The following is a 16,010-nucleotide window of genomic DNA, read 5'->3' as shown; positions in this document are numbered from 1 at the left end:
CAGAGTGGAGCTTCAGAGTGGAGCTTCGGAGTGGAGCTTCGGAGTGGAGCTTCAGAGTGGAGCTTCAGAGTGGAGCTTCGGAGTGGAGCTTCAGAGTGGAGCTTCGGAGTGGAGCTTCAGAGTGGAGCTTCAGAGTGCAGAGTGGAGCTTCAGAGTGCAGAGTGGAGCTTCAGAGTGCAGAGTGGAGCTTCAGAGTGGAGCTTCAGAGTGCAGAGTGGAGCTTCAGAGTGGAGCTTCAGAGTGCAGAGTGGAGCTTCAGAGTGGAGCTTCAGAGTGGAGCTTCAGAGTGGAGCTTCAGAGTGGAGCTTCAGAGTGGAGCTTCAGAGTGGAGCTTCAGAGTGGAGCTTCAGAGTGCAGAGTGCAGATTCAGAGTGCAGATTCGGAGTGCAGATTCGGAGTGGAGCTTCAGAGTGGAGTGGAGCTTCAGAGTGGAGCTTCAGAGTGGAGAGTGGAGATTCAGAGTGGAGATTCAGAGTGGAGAGTGGAGCTTCAGAGTGGAGATTCAGAGTGGAGAGTGGAGCTTCAGAGTGGAGATTCAGAGTGGAGAGTGGAGCTTCAGAGTTGAGATTCAGAGTGCAGAGTGGAGCTTCAGAGTGCAGAGTGGAGATTCAGAGTGGAGCTTCAGAGTGCAGAGTGGAGATTCAGAGTGGAGCTTCAGAGTGCAGAGTGGAGATTCAGAGTGGAGCTTCAGAGTGCAGAGTGGAGATTCAGAGTGGAGCTTCAGAGTGCAGAGTGGAGATTCAGAGTGCAGAGTGGAGATTCAGAGTGCAAATTCAGAGTGCAGAGTGCAGATTCAGAGTGGAGCTTCAGAGTTCAGATTCAGAGTGGAGCTTCAGAGTGCAGAGTGGAGCTTCAGAGTGCAGATTCAGAGTGGAGCTTCAGAGTTCAGATTCAGAGTGGAGCTTCAGAGTGGAGCTTCAGAGTGGAGCTTCAGAGTGGAGCTTCAGAGTGCAGAGTGGAGCTTCAGAGTGCAGAGTGGAGCTTCAGAGTGGAGCTTCAGAGTGCAGAGTGGAGATTCAGAGTGCAGAGTGGAGATTCAGAGTGCAAATTCAGAGTGCAGAGTGCAGATTCAGAGTGGAGCTTCAGAGTTCAGATTCAGAGTGGAGCTTCAGAGTGCAGAGTGGAGCTTCAGAGTGCAGATTCAGAGTGGAGCTTCAGAGTTCAGATTCAGAGTGGAGCTTCAGAGTGGAGCTTCAGAGTGGAGCTTCAGAGTGGAGCTTCAGAGTGCAGAGTGGAGCTTCAGAGTGCAGAGTGGAGCTTCAGAGTGCAGAGTGGAGCTTCAGAGTGCAGAGTGGAGCTTCAGAATGCAGAGTGGAGCTTCAGAGTGTCAAGAGCAATGCCAATAGCTCTAACTTTAACAAAGGCAAAACCATTGCATTGTAAATGCTTGTTATTTTACCGAATCACATGCTCATGCTGCTGCCTGGTTTGTCTACATGCACACAGGCAGAATCACTCGGTACAAAATGGCTCCTGTTCACTCGTCAGTACGGTCTTGCGCCGCCCCACCTTCCCCCTGCCAAATACATTCATTCCAAATACTGCTTATTTTCATATCAGACTGACTTCTCACATCTGGGATAGCAGGGGCACCTTCCACAGTGATTAGTGCTTCACAAAAAATAATTCTCGGCTAGCGCTCAGAAGCCTTGAAGCTTTGATTGAATGACACTGCAGTTTGATGCCCCGCTCGTTTTTTGATGCTATGCGTTCCAGACACTGATTTTATTAAGACTCACTTGGAGCTCTAAACTGTCACTTGATCTTTCTTTGGGTCATTTCGTTTGCCCGGAAGGACTAACATATCTGTGAAACCCTCTTCTTTTATAGTTTGAGCATCGTCTTCGTTTAGCAGGATAACATTATACATTTGAAAATACAAATATCCGGGAAGAGCAGAGAGCAAATCTCCGCGATGTTGGGCATTCTCCTATCATAAAGGAAGCGTGTTGGTGGGACCTGTGGCATCTAACGCATCATTTAACCCTATATGCGTGGGCACCTACCACAATAATGTATAGGATGAGTTTGTTCCGTTCCCGTTTTTAATTTGATGTAAAACTCAAATCACTGCACACTCTCTACTACACACTCTCTACTACACACTCTCTACTACAGTCACTACTCTCTACTACACACTCCCTACTACAGTCACTACTCTCTACTACACATTCTGCTACACACTCTCTACTACAGTCACTACTCTCTGCTACGCACTCTACTCTCTACTACACTCTACTACACACTCTCTACTACACACTCTACTACACACTCTCTACTACAGTCACTACTCTCTGCTACGCACTCTACTCTCTACTACACACTCTACTACACACTCTCTACTACACACTCTACTACACACTCTCTACTACAGTCGCTACTCTCTACTACACACTGTACTACACACTCTACTACAGTCACTACTCTCTACTACACACTACTACCCACTCTCTACTACAGTCACTACTCTCTACTACACACTCACTACACACTCACTACTACAGCCACTACTCTCTTCGACACACTCTATACTAGACACTCTCTACTACACACTATCTACTACAGTCACAACTCTCTACTACACACTGTACTACACACTCTACTACAGTCACTACTCTCTACTACACACTACTACACACTCTCTACTACAGTCACTACTCTCTACTACACACTCTACTACACACTCACTACACACTCACTACTACAGCCACTACTCTCTTCGACACACTCTATACTAGACACTCTCTACTACACACTATCTACTACAGTCACTACTTACTACACTCCCTACTACACACTCTACTACACACTCTACTACACACTCTACTACACACTCTACTACACACTCTACTACACACTCTACTACACACTCTACATTACACACTCTACATTACACACTCTACATTACACACTCTACATTACACACTCTACATTACACACTCTACATTACACACTCTACATTACACACTCTACATTACACACTCTACATTACACACTCTACATTACATACTCTACATTACACACTCTCTACTACACACTCTCTACTACACACTCTACACTACACACTCTACTACACTCTACTACACACTCTGCTACACACACGCTCTACTACACACTCTACTACACACCCTCTACTACTCTCTACTACTCTACTACACATTCTCTACTACTCTACTACACACTCACTACTTTCTACTACACTCTACTACAGACTCTCCACTCTCTACTCCACACTCTCTACTCCACACTCTCTACTTCAATCTCTCTACCTCAATCTCTCTAATTCAATCTCTCTACCTCAATCTCTCTACTTCAATCTCTCTACTTCAATCTCTCTACTTCAATCTCTCTACTTCACATTCTGTATTACACACTCTCTACTACACACTCACTACTCTCTACTACACACTCTCTACTACACACTCTACTACACTCCCTACTACACATTCTCCTACACACTCTACTACACACTCTACTACACACTCACCACTCTACTACACACTCACCACTCTACTACACACTCACTAGTCTCTACTGCTCACTCTCTACTACACACTCTCTACTACACACTCTCTACTACACACTCTCTACTACACACTCTCTACTACACACTCACTAGTCTCTACTACACACTCACTACTCTCTACTACACACTCACTACTCTCTACTACACACTCTACTACTCACTTACTACTCTCTACTCACTCTCTACTACTCACTACTACTCTCTCTACTACTCACTATTACTCTCTACTACTCTCTCTACTACTCACTCTCTACTACTCACTCTCTACTGCTCATGACAATGCCATTTATTTATCTGTTTCCAAAACCAACACATAAATAAAACATTTGTCATTTACAATGCCAAAAGCGCTAACTTTTGCAAAGGCGAGACCGTTGCATTGTAAATGCTTGTTTTTTACTTTTGAGACAGGGATGTTATGTATGCCCCCCCTAACCCCCCCAATTTTTCTCTGCCCCTGCAAAGCCAGTTAAAGCAGGGCAGATGGATTTGGGCAGCAATACATAACATACATTATAGATGGGTAAAAAGTCAATTACAAGCATTTTTTCCATATCGGGATTCTGAGTCACAACACAAACAAATCAAGCTTTGCTCTTGTTTTCTATTTGAAATCACTCTGAACCTCTCAGTGAAAAACATCCCTATAATTCACTATTATCCATCTATTAATTCCATATATCTATAATTACAGAAGGCGACTAGTCATATATAAATATTTTTGGTCAGACCTCAATCTGTCACCTTGCTGTGTAGATTGGAAGGAATGTATCTGTCTGTGAAACTGGGCACATGTATGCACCTCACACGCCCTCCTTAAGACCTAAGGTGCCCGATTATCTGCTCCTTTCATACCCTGTAGTGAAGGGACCAGTGTGTCTGTGCACCTGATCTTCGATTACAGACCCAGGCTACTGCAAGCTCCAGTGAGCCTTTTGAACCTTCTTTAGCCTTCAGAAAGGAGTCTGTGTGTCTGTGCAAATGGCGGCCATTGCATACTGCCCCAAACCCTCCATAGCACCTGCTGCATCCTCTGCTCCTGCAAGCAGGAAGCAGGACATCTACCTGTGCAGCAGTCCCATATTAGCAAGGCTTCTAGCTGAAGATGTGCTCATCTCCATGGCCCAGATAGGACAGCTGTTATTTAATGTGATTAAAACAACTTGTATTAGTACTGGCTGCACACTAAGCACATCCTACATTTCTTTCCTGGATGCAGGCAGTGTGTCCTTCGTACCCGAACCCGCACCATCGATACTTCATCGAACACTGGAGGCTGCGTCCTTTAATCTTGCAGCTCGGAATTGGGGTGATATGACCTAACTCTCACCACGCCCTGCTGCATCTGGAGCATGTGCCCACTCTTCAGGATACAGGAGTCTGGAAATGTCTGCACCGGTCACTGCTCAGGTAGGGGATGGGTCGCACCTTTTGTATTTTTAGAGATAGACTATAGTCCTCGAAAACATTTCTGCCAGGAGGCAGTTGGAGCGAAAGCCTAGGTAACCCATTTGTTGTGACTGTCCTGGGACAGAGGTGTATTGTAATTATGCATGACTGGCTATTTAAGTCCACCCTGTTGTCATAACCTGCTCCTCAGCCAGTCTGAGTGCTGCGTTGGAATGTTTAGGTGCCGGAGGAGTGCGAAGCTGGTCCTGGTGGGGCTTCTCATTGAGGCTTACTACTGGAACTTACCTGCATCTAAGACAAATAAACAGTCATATATACAATATACACCTCCGCTACTGGACCTCCGCCTATTACACCTGTGTATTATTATTTTTTGTATAAGTAGTACATTTCATTTACTTTCTGTTCATCACTCACTGCATTTTTTTAAACTTAGGAATTTGATTCAATCAGCTTTAGACAAATGATTGTGGGATCCCATAAAAAAAACATATTGAATATATATCCAAGAAGTGAAACAATCGTCATTCCTTTATAGGTCTGGCTAGAGGAAGCTTTAAGATGTTGCCAGAGTTCCTGTAATTAACACAAAAATACATAGCGAGGAACCGCCTTCTGAAGTGTCAGGTTTCAGGTTCAGGTTTTAGTGTCTTTATTTCGATAATAAAATCATAAAAGACAAAATGAAAACATTTACAAGACAAAACAACCACTGTATAAAAGATTATATGAAAAACCAATAGACATATTATTAAATTTACACTAAGATCACAGTTAAAACTAATTATTAAACTTTGTCGGTTTTACAAGACATAAATAAACCTGAAACTAAAAAAGCAAAATTTTAGCACATTTAAAAAAAGACAAGATCTTACAAAATATAATTAAGATGAAGATAGGTTCCTTCTAGCCCTAATTGCCCATGCCCAACCTAAAAATGTGGCCAAGCATATCACAAAAATTTCAGAGGTATTGGTTTTCAAGACCCAGATTGCATCGGAAGACTTTCTACAAGAAAGGCGTTTGAATAGGGGTTTTAGCCATGTTGAGCGGGGTTCTGAATACTGGGGACAAGCAAACAGTAGATGACCCTCTGTTTCTTTATGATCTGGGCACCAGCTACAAGAGCTAGAAGAGGTTGTACCCCAGGATGAAGTAAATGAATTCAAAGGTAGGGCACCCACTCGAAACTGATGATAAAGTTTCTTATCCAGTGGTCTGGTGATGGAATCCCAGTAGGTCTCACGGGAGGGATCCAACTTAAAGCTTAGAAATCTTCCCGTTAGACTTCCAGAACTGGAAGCGGTTACCAAGGAGAGACGGGTTGAAGCCCAAAATAGTTCTTTGAATTCTTTTTTAGATGGAAAGGTATTAGTACCTGGGGACACCCACAGATGTATTAAGCCCATGTCATGCAGGCTCTTTTTCACCGAGCGAAGCCATGGGATTCGTTCAGAACCCCCCATGGACCTCACTTCTGCTAACTCCTTTGCAAAGAGTGCAAGATCGGAGGTCCACAAGCGCCTCCATGTGGACACTACTCTAAATCTGGCCATATCCATAATTGGTGGGCAACCCATATCATGGCAAAGGGGAATCAATGGGGTGGATTGTGGTAGCCCTACCAGGTTCCGAAGGAATTTGCACTGGATTCTATAAAGACTAGAAAGATCCATAAATCCCCATAACTCGGCCCCGTAAAGTGTGGCAGCGTTTATTTTAGTGTCATAAATTCTCAGGGCCGGGATGACCCGCTTTGTAATGGATTTCTTCTGCTCGCGCAAAAGACATCCAGTCAATTGGGCGAATTTTAACTGCTGGGTCGCTATTTGATCCTTCCACGACAGACGACGGTCCAGAGTGACCCCCAGATAAGTCATGGTTTCAACTTGTTCCAAGTTGACCCCGCTCATTTGTACGTTACTACGTACGATGTTATTCCTGGTTAAAACCATGAACTTGGTTTTGCCCACATTTATCTGGAGATCATTTTTTATACAGAACTCCTCAAAGCGGTTCAAGGCCCGCTGTAGGCCTCCCCGGGTCTTAGATAGGAGTAGGGTGTCGTCGGCAAAGATCAGCATGGGGAATTTGGTCCCTGCCAAGGATGGGGCATCAGTGTGGGTGGGCACGAAGAATTTAACTACTTGGTCAATAAAGAGTAGGAAAAGGGTGGGAGCGAGAACGCACCCCTGACGAACTCCTCGAGTTACTGGAAAGGAGTCCGTATATTGACCTTGTTCTCCCCACCTTACCCTAGCGTAGTTCTCTTCGTGTAATCTGATAATCATCTCTAGTAATTCACCAGGCATACCCAGGACCCTCAATACCTGCCATAATTTACCCCTTGGTACCAGATCGAAGGCTGACTTCAGGTCTATAAAAGCGGCAAAGATGGTACCACCGCCAAGCGTAACAACCTTCCAAAAGATCATACAAAATCGTAACACCTGATCAATGGTACTCTTACCAGATCTGAAGCCCGCCTGCATTGGAGACAGTATCTTTTCAGAGTCCAACCACCCCTGCACTCTGGCCAAGATCATACGGGCAAAGACTTTTTGGAGGCAATCGATTAAACTAATCGGGCGATAGTTGCCTGGATTAGACCTGTCTCCTTTTTTATGTATAGGAAGAATCTCAGCCCCCTTCCATGTTTTGAGGATGCGTGCACCCCTTGCTATAGCATTAGCTATGTTTGTTAAGTATGGCACCCAAAGAGCAGTATTGATTTTAAACAGATCGGCTGGTATTTGGTCCAACCCAGGGGCTTTCCCCCGCTGTGTTAAACCTAGGGCTAACTCTGTTTCAGTATTGGTAAAGGTCAGGGTCGTATCACGAGGGGGCATTACATGCAACAAATTCGAAGTGGGGGGAGAGTCGATATCTTCTAAGCTAAATTGGGATGAATAATAGGTTATCCAGACTTCAGGGGACACATGATTAGATGGAGTACGGGAGTCGCCATCCTTTCCCCATTTTACAATGTCCCAGAATTTGGTCTGATTGTTTGACTTGCTGGCGTCCAAGAGATCCGCCCAGTAATCATCCTCCCACACCCTCTTTGCTTCCCACTGTACTCTTTTGTACCGTTTCCTAGCCTCCTTTACAGAACACATATTTCTAGATTTAACTTTCTCAACTAGCGTACTGTGGGCCTCCCTACAGTCTTTGTTATACCATTTTGCTCGAATGGCTAGCGGACGCCCAACGCCCTTCTTACATGGTTTTGAGAGAAGTTGCTTAAGCTCAGCAAAACATTGTTCATGCAAGCCCATAATTTTGTTTGGTTCAGTGTATCCCCTCCCAATGACCTCTATCATCATTTTGTTTAGTGCAAGCTTCACCACATTCTCTATATTGGTCTGTATAGTTACATCACCTGATATTATAGACCATTTCAATCTCCTCCGATCATTTGATAGGGTTACAGCCCCTTGCCCCTTAGGAGCTGGACCTTCCAGTCTAGCCACATCGTACAGCTTTAGTTTCAAAGACAGAGGGTTATGATCGCTTTCGGGGCGAGTGACAATTTCCATATCAACCATCAGACTCCAGAATTCCATTTTTAAGAAAATGTAGTCTATGCGACTTTTTCTCAGGCCATTGTCAAATGTAAAGTTGGCACCGAGGTCCGATTGGGTGCGTCCATTTGCGGCCCTTAGACCCCAGGTGAGACAAAAAGCAGTCCAGTTCAGAGCAGCCTCCGTTGCTTTGACAGGTTTACTGTGCATTAGTACCGGTATATTCCAAGTGGCATCCTCTGCAGACCCCCAGCTATCCCCAGCTAGATAAAGCGGCTCAATGGTGCAATTTATGTCGCCAGCTAACAGGATAAATGTTCCCTTGTTCCACCCTGCCAGAAGATTGTCCGAGGCACCCACCAGCTGGGGGCATCGACCACCAGGGAGGCCACGAGAGTAGATATTAATAATAAGCATGTCCTGACCACCTTCCTTGCTCAGCCTAATAGCCAGGATATCGGGATTTTCCTCATAGAGTTCTGTGATTGTGTAGCCCCATACCTGTTTAACCCACGTTGTCAATCCCCCCGAGGCACGCCCTTTATTGCTCTTTATTGCAGGTTTAAAGAAGTTTATGAAACCAGCTTTATATATAGGTGCAGTAGCCCAAGTTTCTTGCAATAACACTACGTCATATTTGTCAATAAACTCTAACCAATCCTCAGAATCCAAACGAGCCTTTGCTCCAGCTACATTCCAGGACACAATGTTAAATGTCGATGTGTCGAGTTCTGCAGGGTTATTACCTAGATGGGGAGGGGAGTGGGAATTAGATAGAGTAGTGCTTATGGGCATATTTCTAACTCCTTTTTCTTCAATGTTGGTAATTAACACACTTTCCCCTGCTGGCGGAACCAACATAGTTGCATTTTTGTATGGCGTGAGCTGGTTACCCAGTGTTGATATCATAGAGTGTTTGATTGGAATTTGTACTTCTTCCCTGCTCTCATCGATTTGGTTGTTCGTCGGGCTGGGTAAACACAGTCAATCTACCAATTCTAAATCGGACAGCGCTCCAAAATGATTAAAGAGTAGGGGGTACTGTTGTGGGTGGGGTGTTCTCGACCCTTGAAACCTCCCATCTCTCACTCTCCACAGGTTAGGGCCTATTGGATAATTAGTATGTATGTGGGGATAGAAGTAGGCAAGGTCCAATGTTTGAACGTCGCCTTGACGGGCAAATCTAGCTTTCCGTCGTATTCGGTCCACCACCCAGGGATCTTTAAATGATATCAAAATACAGTCCCCTTCTAAGTCTTTTGAGCCCTTACCCACCCAGTCTACTCTACTTACATAGAGGATTTCTGTAGGGGATGATGGTGGGAGTGGACGGTGTTTGTTTAACCAGTATATGACTTTATTCCGCAAGTCCCCTTGGGTCTCTTTGATGCCATCTCTTAGGGGGGCCACACCAGTTAAAACTATAGTATATTGGAACGCTTCTGGGGGTAGGTTTACTCGAGGTGAGGGGCGTATCTTTGTATTACCCACCAACTGAGACCTAGAGGATGATTGAAAATTATTTTTATTTTTACCCTTATTAAGTGATTGCACTGGGGTACTATTAGATTGTTTTGGCAGGCCTTTCAACATGGGCTGGTTCACTATAGCTTGATTGGATGTCGGTGGGTATTTATCCCTTGGTAAGTTCCTTGCGGGACCTCTACTAGGGGTGGTTAAGGTAGCAGCGGGCTTTGCCCCTGGTAAGGGTTTGTTATTAACAGCGGTTATCCCTGAGAGTACGGACTTGGTTACCGGGATCACTGAGGGTTTACCAGCTGTTTGACTTTTACCCTGTATTGAGTTACAAACCCCCACCCCGGGAATAGGCATTATTAGTTTTTGCAGGAGACCCAAATTGGTGTTTACTACTGTTTCCAGCGCGTAAATTTTAGCGGTCATCAGCCTTGTTCTCTCCAGGACCGGAAGCAGAATAGTTTTTAATATTGCCTCCATTTTAGACCAACAAGATATCATCACTATTGAGACAAGTTGGGCAAGGATTGGATGACCCCAGGGGAGCTAATGATGGACAATACACGGTTGGGAAACCATGAGGGGACTGAGGAAGAGGTAAACTCACACTACTTGTATCATCAATTTTGGGCTGTTTTTGATCTTTCTCCCCCTGTGGGCTCGAAACATGTTTTCTCTTCCGAGATATTGGTTTTAGACTTATTTGGGTCGGCTCGGTCAGATCGGGTGGGATAGGGTCGATAGATTGGGGTGAGTTGGCCAAACTATATTCATCATCCTCAGTATTCTGACTATCATCCCCATCTCTAGTCTGGTTATCGTAAGATTTCTGTGCCCTGTTGTCATGGGATGGGGGTATAGTAACCCCGTCACCATCCACATGAACTATTGCCTCTGTCTCCAAGGTAGAAATGCAGTTAAATTCTGCATGAGAGACTGGGCTTTTGGCAAAGGCTAGAGCACCAATTGAGGAGCGCTTCCCGGTAACTAAATCAAGGGACAGCCTTTGTTCTACCATTTCGATTTCTTTTTCCAAAATTCCAGTGGCTCTAGTGATAAAGGCGTCAAGGGGGCCAGAAACTACGCCCTTAGAGGTTTGTATGTGGACTAAACGTTCTTTCCCAGATCTTAATGGCATAGTGAGAGACTGAGTGGAAAGTTATGTAAAAGTAAATGTAAATAGGTCCACTACGCTACGCTGTAGGTACCAATAAGCCCCCTCCCTTGTTATAGTTAGTAGAAATACCTTTTTGTACCATACGAGATGGATAGCATGAGACAGAAAGTAATTTTTGGCAAGGGTCTGGGCCCAACCCAACCTTGTCCGACCATGGACGGCCACAGACGGTCCCGCCCTTGTCCGGGGCTTCTCCCGGTCGCTCCCGCGCGCTCCCGCGCAGCGGGGTTCGACTATTCCTATTAAAGGGATAAGGTGGTTGGGGGCGGGGCAACCAGGGAGAGCGACCAGGTGCAGGTGATGGTAACACAGGGACTCCTGGGAAATGGAGTCCCTGTCCCTCACCTGGCGCTCGCAGCCCTGCAGCAATGTTCTCCTCCCGCCTGGCGATGCGTCCAAGGTCCCAAGCAAGGATTCCTCTCCTCGGCTGAACACCCAGCAAGACGGGCGATGCGGGACCCGCGCAGCGGGTACCGCGAGGTCCAGAGGTGGCAAGAGTAGTTGCAACAGAAGGTACGTTGCAGCAAGCTCCCTGATCAGCAGAAAAGCAGTGTAGGCGTCTCCCAATGTGCCAAGGCAGGCGGCACCTTTAGCTCGATGTTTGGGGGCGGGGCAACCAGGGAGAGCGACCAGGTGCAGGTGATGGTAACACAGGGACTCCTGGGAAATGGAGTCCCTGTCCCTCACCTGGCGCTCGCAGCCCTGCAGCAATGTTCTCCTCCCGCCTGGCGATGCGTCCAAGGTCCCAAGCAAGGATTCCTCTCCTCGGCTGAACACCCAGCAAGACGGGCGATGCGGGACCCGCGCAGCGGGTACCGCGAGGTCCAGAGGTGGCAAGAGTAGTTGCAACAGAAGGTACATTGCAGGGATTGTGTAGCAAGCTCCCTGATCAGCAGAAAAGCAGTGTAAGTGTCATTCACATTAAGTTTGTTTGTCACAATATCTAGGGTTAGGAATATCAACCTGCATGAATAGCTGTTTCACAAGCCAAGCACACGCAGGGATGAATACATGTACTATTCTTAACTCCCCATGCACTTACCTTGACGATATGTTGGAAGATAACTTAGATATCATGGTAGAACCCCTCGCATTCTGGATCAAGCCAGGGAACTTTGCAGATGTTTATATTTTACAGCTGTGAATGACTTCAGCTTGCTCAGTAGTGTGTATTATTTCAAGTGCATGAATGATGGAGGCTACTGAGCAATGAGTGTATTTCAGTGGAAGAAGCATTTAATGTAACTCTGAAACACTTTTCCTAGATGTCTACCCCTTGGACTGTTCCTGGGGAGGTTGTCTTTTCAACAGCACAGTCACCTGTGTTTTGCAGCTTAGTTTTATCTTTTCTGCCAATGGGGAGTACAAATGGCGAGGGTACTTGTAATACAGCACATTATCAGGGTTGTGGATGAGTGGTTTGTCCGTACAGTAAGCGAAGAGCCGAGACTGCTTTTAACCGGCTGTTTTCACGAATGAAGAGGAGTTATCACCTACTGAACCGGATGCATCAACAGTGCTTTTAAAGCGGACTCTTATTTACTTTTACATCAACTTTTACTCCTGCTTACACCTACTCTTACTCGTAATCATACTCCTACTTGCCTATTTATTTGTACTTTTTATTTTATAATATTTCTGTAGCATTGACTCAATCCAAGAGCTTTACATATCGTATATAGAACATGGTACAGTCACACACAAGGGTGCTGTGAACAGTGGGCAAGAAATACTGGTGCAGGTTTGAGTACATGGCATTGTGTCCAGGAGAGGAGAAGCGGACTAATTAGTAAGAATTACTACTTAAAGAGTCAAGGTGGTTTGGGACCTAGACAAGTGGTTTGGCACTGATATGCTCAGTCTGACGTTTCTACTGCTAATGCTATTTGCTCCTGCCTACTTCTGGTTGATTCTGTTCTTCTACACCTACTGCTTACAGCCACTCTTGTAATTTACCTTACGTGTGCCTACTTTACTATTGATTCATACTTATACTTGTACTTCCTGCAGAATTACCTTTTCCTCTACTGTTCGTGTATGTACCTCTATTTATTACAACTTTTTATCCTGCTTAATCTACTCTTACTCCTATTAAGATTTATTCTTACTTACAGTACTCTTACTACAATTTGCATCTGTCTGCCCAGTTCCATGCCACACCCATCACCGACACCCAAGTCTCCATCCATCAACTCATAACTAATCGTTCATCCATCCAGCTGTTGAACCTCCTAGCCGTTTGCACTTTATAGTAGCTCCCTGAGCCATCCCACAATCATTTCATCATTTTATATAACCACATAACTTCTTTTATACATCTGTTTTCACATGCGTGCAAACCTGTTGTCTAAGTGCATGTGTCTGTGCGTACATCTGCATATTATCCCTATGCATGTGTCAACAACAAACATGCCACCATTGCAACAAAAGTACTCGTATCCCTAAAACGCTCCAGACCTATTGTTTTTCCAATGTCTGTTCTTTTTAGGGCTCGCCTGGCGTTGGAGCGCGAAGCGCTCCCGCCAGCGAGTTCTATAGCCGCCTTGATCCCTGTCAAGGGAGTAGCAGCTGTGAACGAGCCCGACACAGAGCTGGGAACGAGCCGACTCAGGTCCGTGAACGCGCGGGAACGTCAACGTGCACGTTCACGCGCGTCACGCTCCTGTCCTCCCGCGTCTCTGCCGAGGCGCGCTCCAGGCCGACTTGCGGTGTGAGTCACAGCGTGTTCCAGCGGCCGGAGGTAGGTAAGTGAGGGCCGGGGGGGCGGCGGGATTTGTTTGCTTTGTTGCTAGCTTGTTTTTTTAACCGGCAGGCATGCTTTATGTTATACAGCAAAAGGAGCAGCATGATGCGAGGGGCCATCGCGTAGCTCAAACATTTTATTTGTTTTTACCAAACACACACATGCTTTATCCGTAACACCGCGCCTGCTTTTTTTAAAAAACATTTTATTTTACCCAGAATGCATTCAAAGCTTTATTTATAACATGGGTGCACACCAGAAGCGTGGGTAAACAAACTTTTTGAAGCCATGCCACCTTCCTTATGCAAGGCGCGGCATGTCCCTTGAAGCTGTTTTTGCTTCCCCACTCCTGCTTCGCATTACGAGCCCCCCCCCCCACCCTCTGAGCATAAACTGAGCCTTTCTATTCCCTGGTCTGCCCGACCACCTCCCTCACTCCCAACACCCCCCAAACCCGCACAGGTCCCGTGGGTGCCTACAATCGGGTTTACTCCAGGGAGCTAGAGTTAATTGTAATGATACTGCTCTTCTAGATTTTAAATAGGTTAACCTAGCATTCGAGTCGGGGACTTAAGTACAGCAGTTAACAAGAACCATTCTAAACCACATCTAGATAAACCTATAGAAATCGTACAAGTTCGTAGTTCATGCACTTTGGACTTTGTCGCTGGAGACCTGGTGTCATTTGCAATCGAATTGTATCTTATTCTGGTTTGTGCGATTGTGGATTTATGTATCCACTACAGGGACTCATGTTTGGCCCCATGCCCACAGGTTTGAATCCTGGAAGACCCACTCACCTTTCATTTTTCCAAGGTCGATAACATGACCCCTTTGAGTTGGGTAGAAATACCATTTGATATTTATTTATTTATTTGGAGGGTTTTATATAGCACTGGCTATTTAGCGTGTTGGTTAAACACGAGCTTTACAAATACCTGTTCTCTTATTTTATATTTTGTCAGGTTATATGATGATTAGTGCATATGGATTTTTATCTCATAAAAGGAAGGCCAGTGATCTCAACTAAAAGCCATTCCCTACAAGTAGGGGTGATGAGCTGTTTAACCCCGACCACGTGGTCCCCGCCCCACAGGTAACAAAACAGATTAGAAGGCTCGTGGTCCCTGGCATTTAAGGAAACGGAGCACATTGGCGACGTGTTTAATTTTACCAGTAAGGTGGCATAGGCCCCGACTGTGAGAGGCCTCTTACAGCCTGGCTCATCGGCTACTGATACCAGGCTCAACTCTTGTTAAAAGTAGAACCCAGCCCAGCAGTTCTGGCATGTGTACCAGAGGCTTCACGGAGCCAAAGGCACACTCTGGTACAGCCTGCCAGCATTTCTGCTACGGTGGCGCACTATTATTAGCTGGGCCTAAGGCCTGTGTGTGCCTGTGCTAATGCCACGGATTTGAGCTAGTCAAACATGCTAATCACCAACAAATATGTTCTTTCATTCACCGTCACTTATTATATTTTTGTCTAAATGTTATTAGCGCCGTAAGCTTAGAAAAAGTGTCAAGGGCCCTATTTGCAGCAAAGAAAATGCACTCTTGCAACCCCCACTCCTCCCCCTCCCAGTTGGATAAAAAGAAACCTTGCTGATAGGGAGTCAAACATCTGGGCCCAGGTGCCACTGAACCGGCTGCACTAACAATGCTTACCCTCCCTCACCTGAGCCGTTTTTGCCAGCTCTTTTTCCCCGCCAAGTAGATATTATCTAATATTCTAACATGGTAACTTCCAAGGAATGTTAAATTTAAAGCAACCGTTGCTTACTTCAGCAGAAAATAACACGAGTCACCGCTCGCTCTCATGCCTTGCAGAGCGCGCGCTCCCACTTCGGATTGCTCATTGGGCATAATTTAGCAGGTCCTGAGCAAAAGGGGTTATATCCGTGGTACAGCACGATAAAGCCTCGTTACCCCAAAGTGTTGTCTAAGAAAACAAGCATTTGCAATGCAATAGGTCTCCCATTTACGTAAAATTCAGCTATTGGTATTGTAAATAACAGTGCTTTTTATTTATGTTTTTAAAAACCAAAACATAAATAAAAGGCATTGCCATTTGCAATAGGTTAAAGTCGTGTACTTGCGAGACCTATTGCATTGCAAATGCTTTTTTTTTTGGGGGACTCTGCTTCTACTCCTC

The 16,010-nt window shown here is 45.5% G+C and overlaps 1 protein-coding gene across 1 annotated transcript in view; it reads left to right on the top strand.

The window, feature by feature from the left end:
• Positions 1-16,010, top strand: part of LOC144826987 (uncharacterized) — a 105,819-nt gene that overhangs the window by 6,641 nt on the left and 83,168 nt on the right. Inside the window, exon 2 of the mRNA XM_078685488.1 lies at positions 4,746-4,936. Coding sequence (XP_078541614.1) covers positions 4,913-4,936 — 24 coding nt within the window. The 5' untranslated portion in view covers positions 4,746-4,912. The remainder of the gene's footprint in view (positions 1-4,745; positions 4,937-16,010) is intronic.

This window comes from Lissotriton helveticus, chromosome 1_1, assembly GCF_964261635.1.
Source record: "Lissotriton helveticus chromosome 1_1, aLisHel1.1, whole genome shotgun sequence".
Classification (NCBI taxonomy): domain Eukaryota; kingdom Metazoa; phylum Chordata; class Amphibia; order Caudata; family Salamandridae; genus Lissotriton; species Lissotriton helveticus.
The sequence above is the reverse complement of the archived record's forward strand: the minus strand, read 5'-3'. Positions and strand labels throughout refer to the sequence as shown.